The 17,329-nt window shown below is 43.4% G+C and overlaps 1 protein-coding gene across 2 annotated transcripts in view; it reads left to right on the forward strand.

The window, feature by feature from the left end:
• The window catches only part of Myh1 (myosin, heavy polypeptide 1, skeletal muscle, adult), a 24,476-nt gene continuing 7,147 nt past the window's right edge, over positions 1–17,329 (forward strand). The window contains exons 1-28 of one of the 2 annotated variants that reach the window (NM_030679.2): positions 1–23; positions 309–341; positions 1,741–1,984; positions 2,073–2,216; positions 2,332–2,488; positions 3,475–3,502; positions 4,248–4,362; positions 4,462–4,554; positions 4,667–4,730; positions 5,401–5,499; positions 5,588–5,691; positions 5,812–5,950; positions 6,169–6,287; positions 6,376–6,525; positions 7,319–7,489; positions 8,752–9,064; positions 9,156–9,232; positions 10,276–10,363; positions 10,448–10,565; positions 10,791–10,914; positions 11,002–11,138; positions 11,228–11,483; positions 13,108–13,350; positions 13,462–13,638; positions 14,405–14,550; positions 14,636–14,726; positions 14,817–15,206; positions 15,740–15,866. In NM_030679.2, the coding sequence (NP_109604.1) occupies positions 1,781–1,984; positions 2,073–2,216; positions 2,332–2,488; positions 3,475–3,502; positions 4,248–4,362; positions 4,462–4,554; positions 4,667–4,730; positions 5,401–5,499; positions 5,588–5,691; positions 5,812–5,950; positions 6,169–6,287; positions 6,376–6,525; positions 7,319–7,489; positions 8,752–9,064; positions 9,156–9,232; positions 10,276–10,363; positions 10,448–10,565; positions 10,791–10,914; positions 11,002–11,138; positions 11,228–11,483; positions 13,108–13,350; positions 13,462–13,638; positions 14,405–14,550; positions 14,636–14,726; positions 14,817–15,206; positions 15,740–15,866 (3,874 nt within the window). In that variant the 5' untranslated portion in view covers positions 1–23; positions 309–341; positions 1,741–1,780. The remainder of the gene's footprint in view (positions 24–308; positions 342–1,740; positions 1,985–2,072; positions 2,217–2,331; positions 2,489–3,474; positions 3,503–4,247; positions 4,363–4,461; positions 4,555–4,666; positions 4,731–5,400; positions 5,500–5,587; positions 5,692–5,811; positions 5,951–6,168; positions 6,288–6,375; positions 6,526–7,318; positions 7,490–8,751; positions 9,065–9,155; positions 9,233–10,275; positions 10,364–10,447; positions 10,566–10,790; positions 10,915–11,001; positions 11,139–11,227; positions 11,484–13,107; positions 13,351–13,461; positions 13,639–14,404; positions 14,551–14,635; positions 14,727–14,816; positions 15,207–15,739; positions 15,867–17,329) is intronic. The other variant, XM_017314318.2, reaches the window with a different exon arrangement.

Genomic DNA, 17,329 nt, shown 5'->3' on the forward strand with positions numbered 1-17,329 from the left:
GTCTTTCCTCATAAAGCTTCAAGGTAAGAGTGTGTGAGGACAGGGCTCTGTGTGGACGGGAAGGGATGCCTGGCTGCTGGTGTGCATGCCACACATCCTGGCTGCTGCTGCCCTTGGCAGTTCCTTCAGTGAAGCACCAAGTTACTCTGTAGCAATTGTAATTAGATGTCTTGGTCTTCCCAGCCATTTCCTGGTTCCTTCAGATAAGAACTGTGCTCTTATTGGGAGACACTAGCATTTAATCCGAAGGCATTAGCTTTTTTCTTTCTTTCTTTCTCTCTCTCTCTTTTTTTTTTTTTCAATTACAGTTTGGACCCACGGTCGAAGTTGCATCCCTAAAGGTAAGGTCTTCCCCTCCCTTCCTGTTTTTTCTTCATTCTGAATGCAAGCAATCTTCTTTTGTATTTGCAAAGTGTCTGTTGGGGTTGAAGAATGAAAAGCGTTTCAGTGTCTTGGCTTATCACGCTTCTGCTGAAAAACTCTGAGGGGGAGCTCAGGAAACCGGGTCTCATTAACACAGATCCTTTGCCGCACGTGTGATGCTCTCTCAGAGTCCTGGGGATTCCGTGCATGAGACTTTCTATATCTAGCTTTGGAGTTTGTCTTTGAAGCAATTGCAACATGCAAACTCAGTTTGCTCCTTTCAAAAGAAAAAAAAAATCCACGAGCATTCTATGCTACAGCTTTTTAGCACTAATGAATGAGACAGTGAGATGACGTCTAAATGGACAGATGGAATGGATCAACCCTTGACTTACCAAAGTACAAACCTGCATGTTGTCTCATAGTCTGTCAAATAAAAATTTAAATGGTGAGAAAGCGGTTTCAGCAAGACAGAGTACTTCAATTTTGGTACCAGTGATTGCAATTTGAATGGAGAAATGGGAAAAAAAAAGTTTCCCAATGGAGCTTTCCCGGAAAAGGGTATCTTTTAAAATTACAATATGGATTACATAGGATGACTATCCACGGAGTTCGTGCATGGCAAGAAGTTAACCTTAAAGGAAAAAGTTGAGGGAAATATTCAAAATAGTATGAGTAAAAGAACACCAAAAAACATAATAAAGTTTGTCAAAATGCAGATAGAGGGAAAAATAAACTGTCATTTTAACACACTAATGCTGAACCAGGTTCTTCACATTTCTGCTTTCTACTCTAGTGTGCAATCCTTGTAACTGCTGAGTCTGGAGTGTGGGAATCCCAAACGCTCCACATGCCAGAGAGACCCTAAAACTTTAGCTCTGTTGTTCTTTTTAACGAGGCAGCCAGCTCCCAGCCCTTCTCTGCATCCAGCATGTGTTCTCAGAGGTGTGAAGGCTGCCAGAAAGAGAAGGACTCCCTGCTTGCTGCTAGGTGCTGGAAATGCAACGGGGAAGGAGAAAAGTATAAAGAGCCAGAGAACATCTTAGCATCCCCTGTCCTCTGTGTTTTATAGAAGCCAGTGGTAGGCAGCTTCTATATATTGTGTGTATATAAATCACAATTATATACAACAAACGAGGTGCAGGAAGCAGTAGACATCTCACACAGTAGGCGAGCCACAAACAATTCCTTTCCAAATGCATGATTAAGTACTTGTCAGCACTGGCAAGGAACAAGGAGTCTGACATTTCAGCCACACCACAGCCAGGGAGATGGTTAGGCCCAGTGCAATGCATTCACCTAACTGTCAGGGAATGAAAAAAAAAATGCATGTGATTCTAATAGTTTCTGAATTTCTACCATTTCTCTCTCTGCCAGGCAGGCTCTCTCACTGGGCTGCAACCAATAGCCCGCAGCCATGAGTTCCGACGCCGAGATGGCCGTTTTCGGGGAGGCTGCTCCTTACCTCCGGAAGTCTGAAAAGGAGCGAATCGAGGCTCAGAACAAGCCTTTTGACGCCAAGTCATCGGTGTTTGTGGTGGATGCTAAGGAGTCTTTTGTAAAAGCAACGGTGCAGAGCAGGGAAGGGGGGAAGGTGACAGCCAAGACCGAAGGCGGAACTGTGAGTAAAAACATCTAGAGCTGGGGACACTACACTGCGGGGCTAGTTTGACTTAGTTCCTAACTTAATATCTCTTGTTTATGGACAGACTGTAACAGTAAAAGATGATCAGGTCTACCCCATGAACCCTCCCAAGTACGACAAGATCGAGGACATGGCCATGATGACCCACCTGCATGAGCCCGCTGTGCTGTACAACCTCAAAGAGCGTTATGCAGCCTGGATGATCTACGTGAGTTCGCTATCCTGGACTTTTGATTAAGAGAGTTAATATGTTTTTTCCTTTTTTTTTTAAAAGTAGATAATGAATGCCCCATTCAATAATTATGTCCCCTCTCTTGATGCAGACCTACTCGGGCCTGTTCTGCGTCACTGTCAACCCCTACAAGTGGCTGCCAGTGTATAACGCAGAGGTGGTGGCAGCCTACAGAGGCAAAAAGCGCCAGGAGGCCCCACCCCACATCTTCTCCATCTCTGACAATGCCTACCAGTTCATGCTGACAGGTGAGTGGCACAAATTTTTTTCATATGAATTATCACCTATAACCCAACAATATCAGAGTCCAAAAGACCTTAAGAAAGAACCAGTTGTTTGTGATTGTTCATGATGTTCTAATTGTTTAGGAAAGTTGCCAAAAGCAGAGCTGGGGGGCGGGTGGGAGGTAGGCACTATCAAGCCAGGGACTAAACTCCACTTGCAATTCCACCCTGGTACTCAGCGACCTAGAGTCATGCTTTACTTTGTGTATTGAATAATGAGAAATGATAACTGAGGGACACACTGCTTGACTAGAAGTGCAAATCACGTCATTGACCCCACCCCCCTCACTGCTTCATTTGCTCCTTGCATGGACTGGCTACTTTTAGAAGTACTGCCATTTTAAAAGTCATCATATCCTAGATGGTGGCTTCTCCTTAGAGAAGGGGGTGTTTGGGATCCCTCATGCTTATAATCAGATGTGTTCACCCTGCAAAAAAAAAAATTCACTTTGAGGTATGTCTTCCTGATCATTCTTTAACAATTCAAGGAAGACCATTCACAAGGTTGTATTCTGGGGCCACAGGAAGAGGAAATGTTTTCACCCATTTAGAAATGCAGTATTAACCTTGGTTTGAACATCACCATTCCCACCTGTAGCCGCACACGATGCATTTCTAGCAGTAGCTATTAATCAGTGGCAAGTGTGCCATTAAAATCTACTGATGGTGACTGAGGGGAGGGGGAGGGGGAGGGGGAGGGGGTGGAAGGAACTGACTTTGGAATATACTTTCCTTTATATGAAGCCAATAGGGTATTCCTCTGTGATGATGTAGTCATGACAGCAATTTATTGCTTTCTTCCTTAACTTGAAAGACTAGAGACTAAATCCCATCTATAACTTTACAATAATATTGTGAAAAAAAATCCATGCAAAATATGATACTTAGCAACTCAAGAAGAGTGTATGTGACTGACTTATGTGCTGGCCACACACTGCTTTCTCTTTCAGATCGGGAGAACCAGTCTATTTTGATCACGTATGTATTTCTATTCTGAAACTTACTGGTGTTTTCCTCTCACTGGGAAAATGAAAAATAAACCCAAGGAAAAAATTAGGTAGTACTAAAGAAATGATGAGACCAGCGAGGACCTAGAGTCCACTTTCACTTCGTTGTAAAGGGTAGATGGAGTCCAGATATAAAACAAGAACTCTGCAATTTATCCTGCTGGTCAGTATAGCCTTGAGAGCGCTGTCCATGTGGCATTCCTGGGAGCAGGGAACGTAAAATTTCCTCTTGGAGCTTGGCCAGAGCTCAATCCAGTGCAGGGAGTAGCGCACAGCCTAATGAAGACAAAGCTTTTGAGGGACAGCATCAGCCATGTTCTTTGAGGCCTACTTAGGGAATTTCTAACCCCTGGGAGTGCTAACTGGAGTCGTATCTCTTGTCTAAGACAGCCAAGGAGTACACATCACTCAAGATTTCTTACTCCTCCCTTCATGGCTGCTTGGTGGACTCTTCAAGAGCAGGTCTTACTTAGCACCTTGAAAAGAGCCCAGACCATCTTAAGCATCCAAACCACTTGTTAAATGGATGATAAATGGATTCCCTTACTCGTCAAGAAAAACAATATGAGTTACCTGTAGACTAAAATGACCTAACCTAGATGACAGTGACAGAGAGAGATGTAAAGACAGATGCATGAGAGAGTAAATACTGTTGGCAGAAATAGTTTCACTGAACCCAAAGCTCAATTCTCCACATATTGGTGTTCGTTGGACAGCGGAGAATCCGGGGCCGGGAAGACTGTGAACACGAAACGTGTCATCCAGTACTTTGCAACAATTGCAGTCACTGGGGAGAAAAAGAAGGAGGAGGCAACTTCTGGCAAAATGCAGGTAAGCTGACTTTCACAGTCCAGAGTCCAGGCTCTTTGGGGTGCTCTCAGGCAAGGAAGCCCAGAGCCTGAGATGTGAGGACCGCTCTTCTCCTCACAGGGGACGCTGGAGGACCAAATCATCAGCGCCAACCCCCTGCTGGAGGCCTTTGGGAACGCCAAGACCGTGAGGAATGACAACTCTTCCCGCTTTGTGAGTCTCTTGGTCTTCTCTGTCTTCCGTTGAAACAATATTGGAAGCATTGCAGCACTCCTATCTGTGTGTTTCAAGCTTTGAAGCTAACATCATCTTTTTCCCTTCCAAGGGTAAGTTCATCAGGATCCACTTTGGTACCACAGGGAAACTGGCTTCTGCTGATATTGAAACATGTGAGTAACTGGACCCTCGAACTAGATTCCAAGAATAACAAATGAGGCTTTGGAGGAACACTCTGCAGCTACTGCTCAGCGTAGAGCCTAGAAACCACCTCAGCTGCCAAGCAGGCTTGCTGTGAGTGCCAGCCCTAGGCAAAATTCACAGGGTGCTTTACCAACCAACCCAGGCATGAGCTAATGATTCTGTAGGAACTGCCAGGCATTCTTGGACTTGTTTGAAGTATGCTGGCTCAGAACATGTTCATTTCAAACTGAATATTTCAAAATAGTCAAAGAACAAAGTAACATGGGGGTAGTTGAGTTGCCTGTGGATTCAAAGTACGTGAGTTTTCCTCTTCTGAACCTCAGTAACTAATTCCCTGAGTAGCTTCCCTATTAGAACACCAGGAGACTCCAAGAAGCAGCAGTTCCTAGTCTAGATTACACTCCAAATGTCAAGGTTCTCTATGACAAGTGAGCGCTCCTTTAGCCAAGTATGTTTTCCTTTCATTTTTGAGGCAGTAAGAGGAAACTCAGTGATTGCAGAGATGTAGCGGGTGGCACCTTATAAACATTGAGCTACTATCTCAAGGGGTCATAAGACTTAACCGATGACCTCGAGTTCTAAAACCATCCGAAGACACTTGGTAATCCCCTCTCATCTGGTGTTGGTTCTCCACTATAGATCTTCTGGAGAAGTCTAGAGTCACTTTCCAGCTAAAAGCTGAGAGAAGCTACCACATTTTTTACCAGATTATGTCTAACAAGAAGCCGGATCTAATCGGTAAGAACCTTACTTTCATGGATGGAAGTTCGTCTTTCTGTTAACAGTTTCTAATACTAAACATCTACCCTGAATCCTATGTATCCAGAAATGCTCCTGATCACCACCAACCCATACGACTACGCCTTTGTCAGTCAGGGGGAGATCACGGTGCCCAGCATTGATGACCAAGAAGAGTTGATGGCCACAGATGTAAGTCATGTTTTATGAATGAGTACATGCTAGCAAAAGCCTAGTTAGGGCAAACTACAAATCCTGCCAAGTGAGCAGTGTCTTCTGCCCTTACATTTATCCTCTTCTGTCTCCTCACAGAGTGCCATTGATATTCTGGGCTTCACTTCTGATGAAAGAGTCTCCATCTATAAGCTCACAGGGGCTGTGATGCATTATGGGAACATGAAATTCAAGCAGAAGCAACGAGAGGAGCAGGCTGAGCCAGACGGCACCGAAGGTACCAAACCCAAACAGCCAAAGCCAAATAAAACTCTCCATGTGGGTTCGAAAAGAAAATATAGTCCAAATTCGTGTTTCTTTTGAAGCTGAGCTTCTGGAGAACATACTCAAATTTATCCCCAAAATAGGATGTATAAAGCAGTCTAAACATTCTACCTTTGCATACTCTGGGCCCTGGAGGAGGTAACGTTGGGAACATGAATTCTGTTTCTGCAGTTGCTGACAAGGCTGCCTATCTCCAAAATCTGAACTCTGCTGACCTGCTCAAAGCCCTGTGTTACCCCAGGGTCAAGGTCGGCAATGAGTATGTCACCAAAGGCCAGACTGTGCAGCAGGTAAATGTATGCCCTCTGTGAAGCACACACACCAGAGACCTCCTTGACATTATTAACAATGCCAACAAGAACTGCTCTGTCTCTGAAGGTGTACAACTCAGTAGGCGCCCTAGCCAAAGCCGTCTATGAGAAGATGTTCCTGTGGATGGTCACCCGCATCAACCAGCAGCTGGACACCAAGCAGCCCCGGCAGTACTTCATCGGGGTCTTGGACATCGCTGGCTTTGAGATCTTTGATGTAAGTTGGCAGAAGCTTGGTAGCAGAAGAGTTTGCAAATCTTGTTCTTGTAATCACCAAGGAATGTCAATAAAAACTAGCTGCCCATAAACTGATTCATGTAAAAGCTCTGAACAATCTGGACAAGGGTATGAACTTCGAAGTTAAACTAGAGCTCTGTCATTTCCTCCCTGTGTGATTGTGGGAGGTGGCATATGCCTGGTCTCCGCGGAATTTCAACAAGGACCCATCAATGTCTCTAACACCTTCTTTCCCGTCTTCTTGTCAGTTATAAGACTGCTGCACTTAAAGCTCTTAAAACAGCCCTCAATACACAATCAGCAATCAGTAAATGATTGAAAAGATGGTAAAGCAACAATAGTATCCAATCAGCACCAGGAAAGGGGATGTCACATTGATACAGACTTTGAGATCTCTCTCTGCTTAATTAGGGAAATGAAGTGTGTTTTGACCCTAAGGTATCTTCTGCAATAGTCCAGGCATAACAGACGCGGCCACTAAATAAACTCAACTATGTCTGCCTAAAAAAGAATGCTATACAGTCCAGTGAGTAAAGGTGATATGCTCTCTCCTTACCAGTAGGATTTCTAACCGGTCTCATCCTGAAGTTATATTTGTGGACCTTTTCCTATGAGCATATTGATAACTGGATGAAATTTGAGTAAGAGGGCTTGCTATGAGTGAGACAAAACACCCTACCATGCTGAGAGAGCGGTTAGCCGGCCCACTGAGGAAAGCCCAGAGATACTTTCCTGGAGAAGCAGAATGCTAATTTCCATCTCCATCTATTTAGTTCAACAGCCTGGAGCAGCTGTGCATCAACTTCACCAACGAGAAACTGCAACAGTTCTTCAACCACCACATGTTCGTGCTGGAGCAGGAGGAGTACAAGAAGGAGGGCATCGAGTGGGAGTTCATTGACTTTGGGATGGACCTGGCGGCCTGCATCGAGCTCATCGAGAAGGTTTGTGTGGCTTGTTCAGATCACAGTTGTGTGGTGTGACAAAAGACTACAAATTGCAATGTATGTGTGATGGAAAAGGATGTCTACTGATAAACAAAATGAGGAAAGCATCCTGATAAATGTGACAAGATGTTTTCTTTAACAAAAAGTTCATTTTGACTACTTTGCACGCACACACACACACACACACACACACACACACACACTACATTATACATAATATATTTTGGTTATTTCAATCTTACATTACCAATCTCCCCCAGCTCCTGCTAATTCTTGACTCCTCCTCAGAAAGTCACCCTTCTACTTTTTCTTTTTTTTTAATCCACTGAGTTTGCATAAGAACACATGAGCATGGGGGAGGGGAGATGCTCACCACACCATGGGCAACTTATCAGTGGCTATCCCACAAAAGAATATGTGCCTTCCCTCTCTAGCTGCCACTAACTGCTTGTAGTTCCTCAGGGCATGGTGGGGCCTATGAACTGTCCCATCCAAGGTGAAAGGTTAACAGACCCCATTTTGTACAGGTGTTGGGCAGCTAATTAACCACAGCTATTGAGATCATGAGGGCAGTGGCCAGTTCTGTCACATCCAGAAGACACCGGTTCACCCATCCCCCATCTTTCAGCCCCTGCATTCCTTCTATCCTTTTTTTTTTTTTGAGACAGATATGTTCTATAGAGTCCAGAACTCTATGCCTACCCAGACTTTACAATCAAAGTCTTACATCGAATGCTATTATTCTTATAAAAATTTAGCATTTAATAGAACATTTTTTCTCACTTCCCTGACATCCTTGGACTCACTACTATTGATCTCTGAAATATGAATTTCTAATGCTGTAGACAGAGACTTTCAAATACAAGCTGTGCTAAGCTCATCCAAACACTTAACACCAAGACAGTGCTCTCTGTTCTCACTCCCAGGAGGTCCTTCTGTGAAGGTTGAGTAAGCTTTAGAGTCTACATTGTTAGCAAGACTAAGAACGAACTAGTACAACTAGTTCAGAATGTGTACTTAGAGAAATTCTGCTCCAAGACTTCTAGGTTAAAGATACAAAGTCCAGAAAGGCATAGCCCTCATTTGTCTTCCTTTGTTATATAGCTAAGGGTCTTATTAAATCAATGACTTCTGACCAAACACAGGAGTCTTCACTAGCTCTGTGGAACTGAAGACTGAATTTAGCCATTTGTGTCATCTTTCACTCCTATGAGCAGGCAGAGTTCATGGAGCATTTCTTTCTGTGTTTATTCTTTTAGCCGATGGGCATCTTCTCCATCCTGGAAGAGGAGTGCATGTTCCCTAAGGCGACAGACACCTCCTTCAAGAACAAGCTGTATGAGCAGCATCTTGGAAAGTCCAACAACTTCCAAAAGCCCAAACCTGCCAAAGGCAAGGTTGAAGCTCACTTCTCCCTGGTGCACTATGCGGGCACTGTGGACTACAACATCGCTGGCTGGCTGGACAAGAACAAGGACCCCCTGAATGAGACTGTGGTGGGGCTGTACCAGAAGTCTTCAATGAAAACTCTGGCTTACCTCTTCTCTGGGGCAGCAGCAGCTGCGGAAGCAGGTGATTTTCAATCAGCGATATTTATTCCATGTGGAATTTCTAAGCAGAGAAGTCTGGCTTCTGACTGATTGTGTTTTCCTTTCTCCCCCAGAGTCTGGTGGCGGTGGTGGAAAGAAAGGGGCCAAGAAGAAGGGTTCCTCCTTCCAGACCGTGTCAGCCCTCTTCAGGGTACCAACTTCATTTTCTCTCTAAATGGGTTTAGGGTGTTTGATTATATGCTGCTATATATAAAGGGCAGGGCAGGGATATTGTCTTGAAGGCTCTGAAACTGGAGAGGGGTGGGTCAGCTGACAGTGAGTTTTAGGGAGAGTCAGAATAACTTTGAAGCACCCCCCACTCCATGAATAAGATAAGGGTCAGGAGTGAATTACAGAAGCATCAAACGGGAAGCTAAATTGATAACTCAGTAATGAGGTCATTCAGCGTTAAATAAAGAAAATCTCCAGCAGGAGAGGATTGCATATATGATGAGCTTTTTCTTGATCCCCTTGGAGCTTGCAAGTGAATTAGGTTCCTAAATATATACAAGGTAGGAGTCTATCCTTAGTAGAGGCCTCATTTGAAAATGGAGGACTGGTGAATCATGACAGGAATTGCAGAGCGAGTCAAAAGGAGAAAACATAGGAAACCAGATGTGATAAATCAGGAATATTTCAAGGAAAAATTTCTCTTTTCTTGGCAATCTCAGCTATTAATTACATCTTGAAAACCAGACACTCTTGTTATTCTGAAAGACTTTCTCTGAAAAATGGTAAACTTTTGATACTCAGTAATATGGCTCTTAGTAGGATGACATAGCTGTGTGCCCAGAACAAGAAAAGAGCTTGTGAAAGTAGAGTGACCAGTGGAAGGTTGGAAGGTGGCACTGGATTAGGAGCTAAGCCATGCCAAATATCTCAGTAATGGCCCTATGTATGCGTGTAGCTCCTTCATATGCTTATGGTACAGTGATAGATATGTTACATATGGCGAGAAATTCATCAGCAGTGAGCAGCCATCTCAACAACTAACAGGAAACCACGCTCCTGGGCCAAAAGACATAAGTTGGGAGGGCATGTCAAGAACTTAGAAACTTCAGCCACGAGTTTGGAAAATTCAAAACTGGATACTATTCAGTAGAATTGAACCAAAGTGGTGGCTCATGGTTTTTACATCTGTAAATAGGAGTGTTTATAACATCACATACTAAACAAGAAACTATGGCTCCACAGGAGAATCTGAATAAGCTAATGACCAATCTGAGGAGCACTCACCCCCACTTTGTACGGTGCATCATCCCCAATGAAACCAAGACTCCTGGTAAGACACTTCTGTCATCTATCCAGACAGGCCCCAGTGTGTTTGTCTCAGAGTCTAGACCAGGAAATGCATGTGTTCTTTCAGGTGCCATGGAGCACGAACTGGTCCTGCACCAGCTGAGGTGTAACGGGGTGCTGGAGGGCATCCGCATCTGCAGGAAGGGCTTCCCCAGCAGGATCCTCTATGCAGACTTCAAGCAGAGGTTGTATATTTGTCACTGTGGATTATTTGAAGGCTTTTGGTATTGCTTTATCTTTTTAACAATTAGAACCACAACACATTCAAGTGACTTGGGACACATTGTAAAGTCCTTTGACTATACAAAGAATAGATACAGGGATAATATAGTTCCTTTGATAATGTTTCTATGATAAGGAGATTTGTTTGGTGATAATAGCTATGTCATTTATTTGGTTGGCTTAAACAGATATAAGGTTTTAAATGCAAGTGCCATCCCTGAGGGACAGTTCATCGATAGCAAGAAGGCTTCTGAGAAGCTCCTGGGATCCATTGATATTGACCACACTCAGTATAAGTTTGGTCACACCAAGGTAATTCCCCTGAAATCCAGCTTAATGTTTTCCTGTCCCTTTAAACTTTGTGTGAAGTTTCTGATCTACAACATTGCCTGCACACAGGTCTTTTTCAAAGCTGGTCTTCTGGGGCTCCTAGAGGAGATGAGAGATGACAAGTTGGCCCAGCTTATAACCCGGACCCAGGCTATGTGCAGAGGGTACTTGGCGAGAGTGGAGTACCAGAAGATGGTGGAGAGAAGGTATGAATAAGGCAACATTCTTTGTTCTAGTCCCTTTATTCCTGATTCCTGTTAGAACCCAACTTTGAACATTTCTGTTCTTATCACAGAGAGTCCATCTTCTGCATCCAGTACAACGTCCGCGCCTTCATGAATGTGAAACACTGGCCCTGGATGAAGCTGTATTTCAAGATCAAACCTCTCTTGAAGAGCGCAGAGACCGAGAAGGAGATGGCCAACATGAAGGAAGAATTTGAAAAAGCTAAAGAAAACCTTGCAAAGGCGGAGGCCAAAAGAAAAGAGCTGGAAGAAAAGATGGTAGCTCTGATGCAAGAGAAAAATGACCTGCAGCTCCAAGTTCAGTCTGTGAGTCTCAGAGTTCTCTCTGATGCTAAAATCTCAGCTCAGTGATGATTCCTCAGAATCAAGTGATGATCTAGCAATCGTTTAAATTGACTTCTTTGAGTGTTCTGTAACATTCCATACACAACAGTACTGCAAATCAGTTCAGGAGGAGTCTTAGTTGCCTGGATGGAAAAAATTCCAAACATTTCTCATTCTTTGAGTTGTTTTTCCTGGCAGACTATGGATGGGAAGTAGGGAGATCTTTGCTTTCGCACAATCCTACCTATTGACAAATGTCAAAAGAACAATATTATTAGTGAATAGGGAGAAGACCTTGTAATAAAAATAAAAATATATCAGCCTCACTTCAATATTCCAAATATTTGACCAATAATATTCTAAAAACTTTCTGTACAGTTTTGTTTTAGGAATTTTAGAATAACTAAAAGTATTGGATCAAGGCAAGGCTTTCTATAGATAGTGTCATTTTTTTTTAAATGCATGGCATGAGGGATTGGGTTGAAAATCTCACTCTGATGAACCAATAAATATTCAGAAACTTGGTAAATAATATGTGACAAGGGGCTACCATCTGATCTATTTTTGTTTCTCCCAAGCTACTGTCAAAACCAAGCATAGAAACATGAAAAGTTGCTCTTTAGTTTTCTGAATTCAGAAGAGGAAACAATCAGTCCCACTGGGTCTTTATTCTGAATACATAACAAAAAGAATTACTAACATCAAGGTTGGATTGTATCTTTACTGCAGTTTGTAGAGACTGAGGTTTTCCAAAATGAGAAGAATAAAGAGATTATTGAAGAAGAGGTCTAGGCTTGATCCAACTATTCTCTCTCTCTCTCTCTCTCTCTCTCTCTCTCTCTCTCTCTCTCCCTCTCCCTCTCCCTCTCCCTCTCCCTCTCCCTCTCCCTCTCCCTCTCCCTCTCCCTCTCCCTCTCCCTCCCCCTCCTTCTCCCTCTCTCCCTCTCTCTGTTTGTGTGTGAGCACATGCGTGAGTGCGTGCATGTGTGCGTGCGTGTGTGTATTAGCAGTATTTTATCTACTACCCACCTAGTAACTATCTCATGTGCTCTAGAGCCTAGAGATTCAAGCAAGTTGTCACAGATTTTATATTTCAAATCCTATTTCTTCATGAGAAATAAGGGTAATACTTACCTAAGTACTACCTGTCTCTATGACCCGTTCTCTTTGGTTCTTCCAGTCATTCTAAGCTGTTCTGTCATTTGAAGATGCTCTTTCCATTTAGGTCACTTTTTTCTGATGTTCACTGTCCTCTTAGCAAGGTCCTGATATTCAGTTCTTTATTTTAAGATCTTTTGTTGTATACCAAACTTAAATAAAAATAAACATTAAACAAAGAAAGCCAATTTGAAATTGTATGCTGATACATTAAACATATAGCAAAACAATGGTATCATAGTTTCACTGGGAACCATGTTTTACACTTCTTTGCTATCATTCAAGTTAACAGTCAGTGCCCTGACAATGTTTCTCAGTGGTAGAAAGCTAACTAAAAGAAACCTAATAATAGCTTTAAACATCATTTGCTTGCTTGCTTTAAAAATATTAATAAAATCTAAAAGGTCTAGGGAACTAAAATCTAAAAATGTCTAATATCTCTTCATAGGAAGCAGACAGCTTGGCCGATGCAGAGGAGCGATGCGACCAGCTGATCAAAACCAAAATCCAGCTGGAGGCCAAAATCAAAGAGGTGACCGAGAGGGCCGAGGATGAGGAGGAGATCAACGCAGAGCTCACGGCCAAGAAGAGGAAGCTGGAGGACGAGTGCTCAGAGCTGAAGAAGGACATCGATGACCTTGAGCTGACACTGGCCAAGGTTGAGAAGGAGAAGCACGCCACGGAGAACAAGGTATGAGACGTCTACACGGGAAGCTTATGATTCATTTTAATGAAGAAGTAAGACATAAAACCAAAGCTATTAAGACCTAACGTTTAATGCAAAGCACGTTTGCTTCCCAAGGTGAAAAACCTGACAGAGGAGATGGCAGGCCTGGATGAAACCATCGCCAAGCTGACCAAGGAGAAGAAGGCCCTCCAGGAGGCCCACCAGCAGACCCTGGATGACCTGCAGGCAGAGGAGGACAAAGTCAACACCCTGACCAAAGCCAAAATCAAGCTGGAACAGCAAGTGGATGATGTGAGTCTAACACAGAAACATTTTTTAAAGTTTTATAATTAAACAAGCATGCGCTTGTCTCCCCATGACATAATGGGCGTTGCCAAAGCACATCCCCCACACAAGAACTTTAGGATGTAACTGCGGACATGAAGACCAAGATGAATACACAAGAAAATCAGCAAGACAAGTGCTGGATAACAGATATCAGTTAAAAAGAATGAAAGGCAATGAGGGCTTGTTCACCAAGATTTGTATGAACAAACTAGTCTTTAGTTCCCTAGAAACACTGGTGGCTTCAAGAGCCCAAGGGTGACGTCACATGTTCCGTGCAGGAAGCATAGCCACATGTCAACAGGCCTCGTGCTCAGAGGGACACGGGAACACTGGGCAAGGATATGGAAGATCAGCTGGCCATATACATGATAGGATATCTAAGAGAGAACCTGTTGGACACGTGTGAATACTGGTTGTATTAACCAAGGTCACGGTGTGAAAGCATCCCTTTTCTGTCCACCACAAGTGGGAAATATTGCCCATAAGAGACTCAGTGGGCGGTATAGAAGCCGTGATGCCCCAGCGGTAGTCATGGCACAGACCAGTACATTTCACATTTTAAACACTGACTCTGTACAAAGGGATGAGTGATGAGGCAGGTCTTTCTAATTCACTAATTCATAACCTGCCCCATCCCCGCCCCAGAGCATGCTGATACACTATGTCACCAACTCAGCCTGGGACAAAAGTGCTAGTCTTGGGACTGCATTCACGAATTGTTAACTTTTAGCTTGAAGGCTCTCTGGAACAAGAAAAGAAAATCCGGATGGATCTTGAAAGAGCCAAGAGGAAACTGGAGGGAGACCTGAAACTGGCCCAAGAGTCCACAATGGACGTAGAAAACGATAAACAGCAGCTTGATGAGAAACTCAAAAAGTAAGCGGTGAAGATAAAGGTCTCAGGGTGTGTGGAGGGATTATTATCAATGGCTCTGTAACTGACACAAGGATTTTCCCTATAGGAAAGAGTTTGAAATGAGCAATCTGCAGAGCAAGATTGAGGACGAGCAGGCCCTCGGCATGCAGCTGCAGAAGAAGATCAAGGAGTTGCAGGTACAACCATGGCTTCTATCCGTCTAATTCATCATTAAAAGTAAAACCATTGACCCAAGAAGCTGAGTTGGTCTTTTCCACCACCCTCAGGCCCGCATCGAGGAGCTGGAGGAGGAAATCGAGGCAGAGCGGGCCTCCAGGGCCAAAGCAGAGAAGCAGCGCTCTGACCTCTCCCGGGAACTGGAGGAGATCAGCGAGAGGCTGGAAGAAGCTGGCGGAGCCACTTCAGCCCAAATCGAGATGAACAAGAAGAGAGAGGCTGAGTTCCAGAAAATGCGCAGGGACCTGGAGGAGGCCACGCTGCAGCATGAAGCCACAGCAGCCACCCTGAGGAAGAAGCACGCGGACAGCGTGGCTGAGCTCGGGGAGCAGATCGACAACCTGCAGCGGGTGAAGCAGAAGCTGGAGAAGGAGAAGAGCGAGATGAAGATGGAGATCGATGACCTCGCTAGTAACATGGAGGTCATCTCCAAATCTAAGGTACAAACATGATATAAACGTCACAGAGATTTCAGTAGACAAATCACTAGGAACTCACGGGAGGACCAATACAAGTTGGGACTAGGGAAATGGGTAGTCTGATGTGCTCACCCTAAGTGAGAATAGCCATACCCAAATAATAGGAGCGAAAACAGAGCTCCTTCAGAAATCAAACATTACTATCCAGCTATACATTTTGAGGTTTTAAAATGCTTTATATCAACCATAGGGCTTTTCATTCATCCTTTCCGATCAAACAAAATTTGCTTCTCATGAACAGGCTCAGTGAGGCATCATTATCTTAAACCATAGTTAAGAAGATCTAGAGAAGGCACTGGATTCACCAAACAACATAGTAGTAGCAGTATGCTCAGACCACGTGCCTTGTTATTCTTCTCATGATAGTTGAAGCTTGTTATTATTTTTGTCTGTAATGGCAGTTTATACTCAAGTCAACATCTATGTCTGGATCACTCAAATGTTCTTTGGAGCAAGTTTTTGCTTGAATAGCCTCTACAACTCTTTGAATACAGGGAAACCTTGAGAAGATGTGCCGCACACTGGAGGACCAAGTGAGTGAGCTGAAGACCAAGGAGGAGGAACAGCAGCGGCTGATCAATGAGCTGACTGCGCAGAGGGGGCGTCTGCAGACGGAGTCAGGTAGGCTGTATCCTGGAACCACAAACTTACCATGGGTGTTCAATTTGCTGAACACTTTATTGAGTTACTTGAAGTCACATATTACCTTCCGTGGAAGCATCTCATTATTGAGCAATGGCATAAAGTTGCTTTTTTTCTCAGAAGAAGATAGGTAGTTCAGTAGGTAGGTAGGTAGGTAGATAGATTGGTTGATACAATCATTTTTTGCTTTGAACATCATATAGCAGTTTTGGATGCAATCAAAAAGTTATCAAATATGAGTTGGGCATTTAGGCACATACCCATAGTTGTAGTCCCAGGGAGTTGAGGTAGAAGAATGCTATATTTAAGATCAACCTGGCATATGCTGTGTGCTTTAGGCTTGCTTAGACTACATATCAAGGCTTGATCTCAAAACAAACAGAATTATCAAATACAAAGTTTATCTCCCTATTGACTCTCTACTTTTCCAAATACTGTTATAAGCTAACAGTTATTTTGCCTCATTAGCCCGATGCTATTCCCATTTGAAGATGACACATCTTGGGAATGAAGGAGCACCTTGTCCAAGTATAAACTGGTGGGGAATGCACACAGTTCTGTAAGGAAACAGGAACACAAGTGAAGCTGTCGTTTTGACCACCCTGGTCAGGAAGTCTGCAGGAATTCCTCTTAATGACTTGACCAACTTTCTACTAAAGTCATGTTGCTCCTCCTGTGACACTCAAAGACTGTATTATTATTGTTAAGGTGGGCAGGACATTCAGAGTAAAACAAACACTATTCTCAAGTTAGGATACTCCCCCAAATTTCTCCTCTTCAGCACACGTTTTCTTACTCCTATCAGTGGCATGATCTTAAAAGACTAAACATTAAACATGTGGTTTCTAATAAATTTCAAAACAGGTAAGACTAGTAACGAATTTTCACAGGGGGTACTGCCACAAGGCTTGTATTTTCTGAATATGTTACCTCAAGAGTGGAAGACAAACTTATGCACCGTTTGGTTTGGGAGCTGTTTACAATTTAGAACCAACTCATTCTGGGATCAGAAAGACAATTGCTTGCTTCCCTAACATGGACAGACCTCTCTCAAAGTGTCTACTGAGCATCAGTTCTGCATATGAGGTCTACTATTTGAGAGTCCCATTTCCCACCAAAAAAATGTTACAGGTGGCCAACACAGTAACTGGATAGCCAGAAAGCATCTGAGTGCGTTGACTGCTCTCTTGTACATTGTTTTTTTCATATGTTTGCTTACCTCTTGCAATGCAATCATATCATCTTAAATATCTCCCAAAACCTTGGTTGATCATAAAGAGTCTGGCTCAAAATTCCCTATATTCTCATTGTACAAAGATTTGCTCGTCAGCATTGCAGTGGATGATGGACATATGATATAACCTCCATCTGTCACCAAGCTTTAGACTTGGTACCTCCTTTGTTCCAGTTTTTATTTTCAAATTTTAATGTCTAACATCAGG

This window comes from Mus musculus, chromosome 11 (genome assembly GCF_000001635.26).
Source record: "Mus musculus strain C57BL/6J chromosome 11, GRCm38.p6 C57BL/6J".
Taxonomy (NCBI): domain Eukaryota; kingdom Metazoa; phylum Chordata; class Mammalia; order Rodentia; family Muridae; genus Mus; species Mus musculus.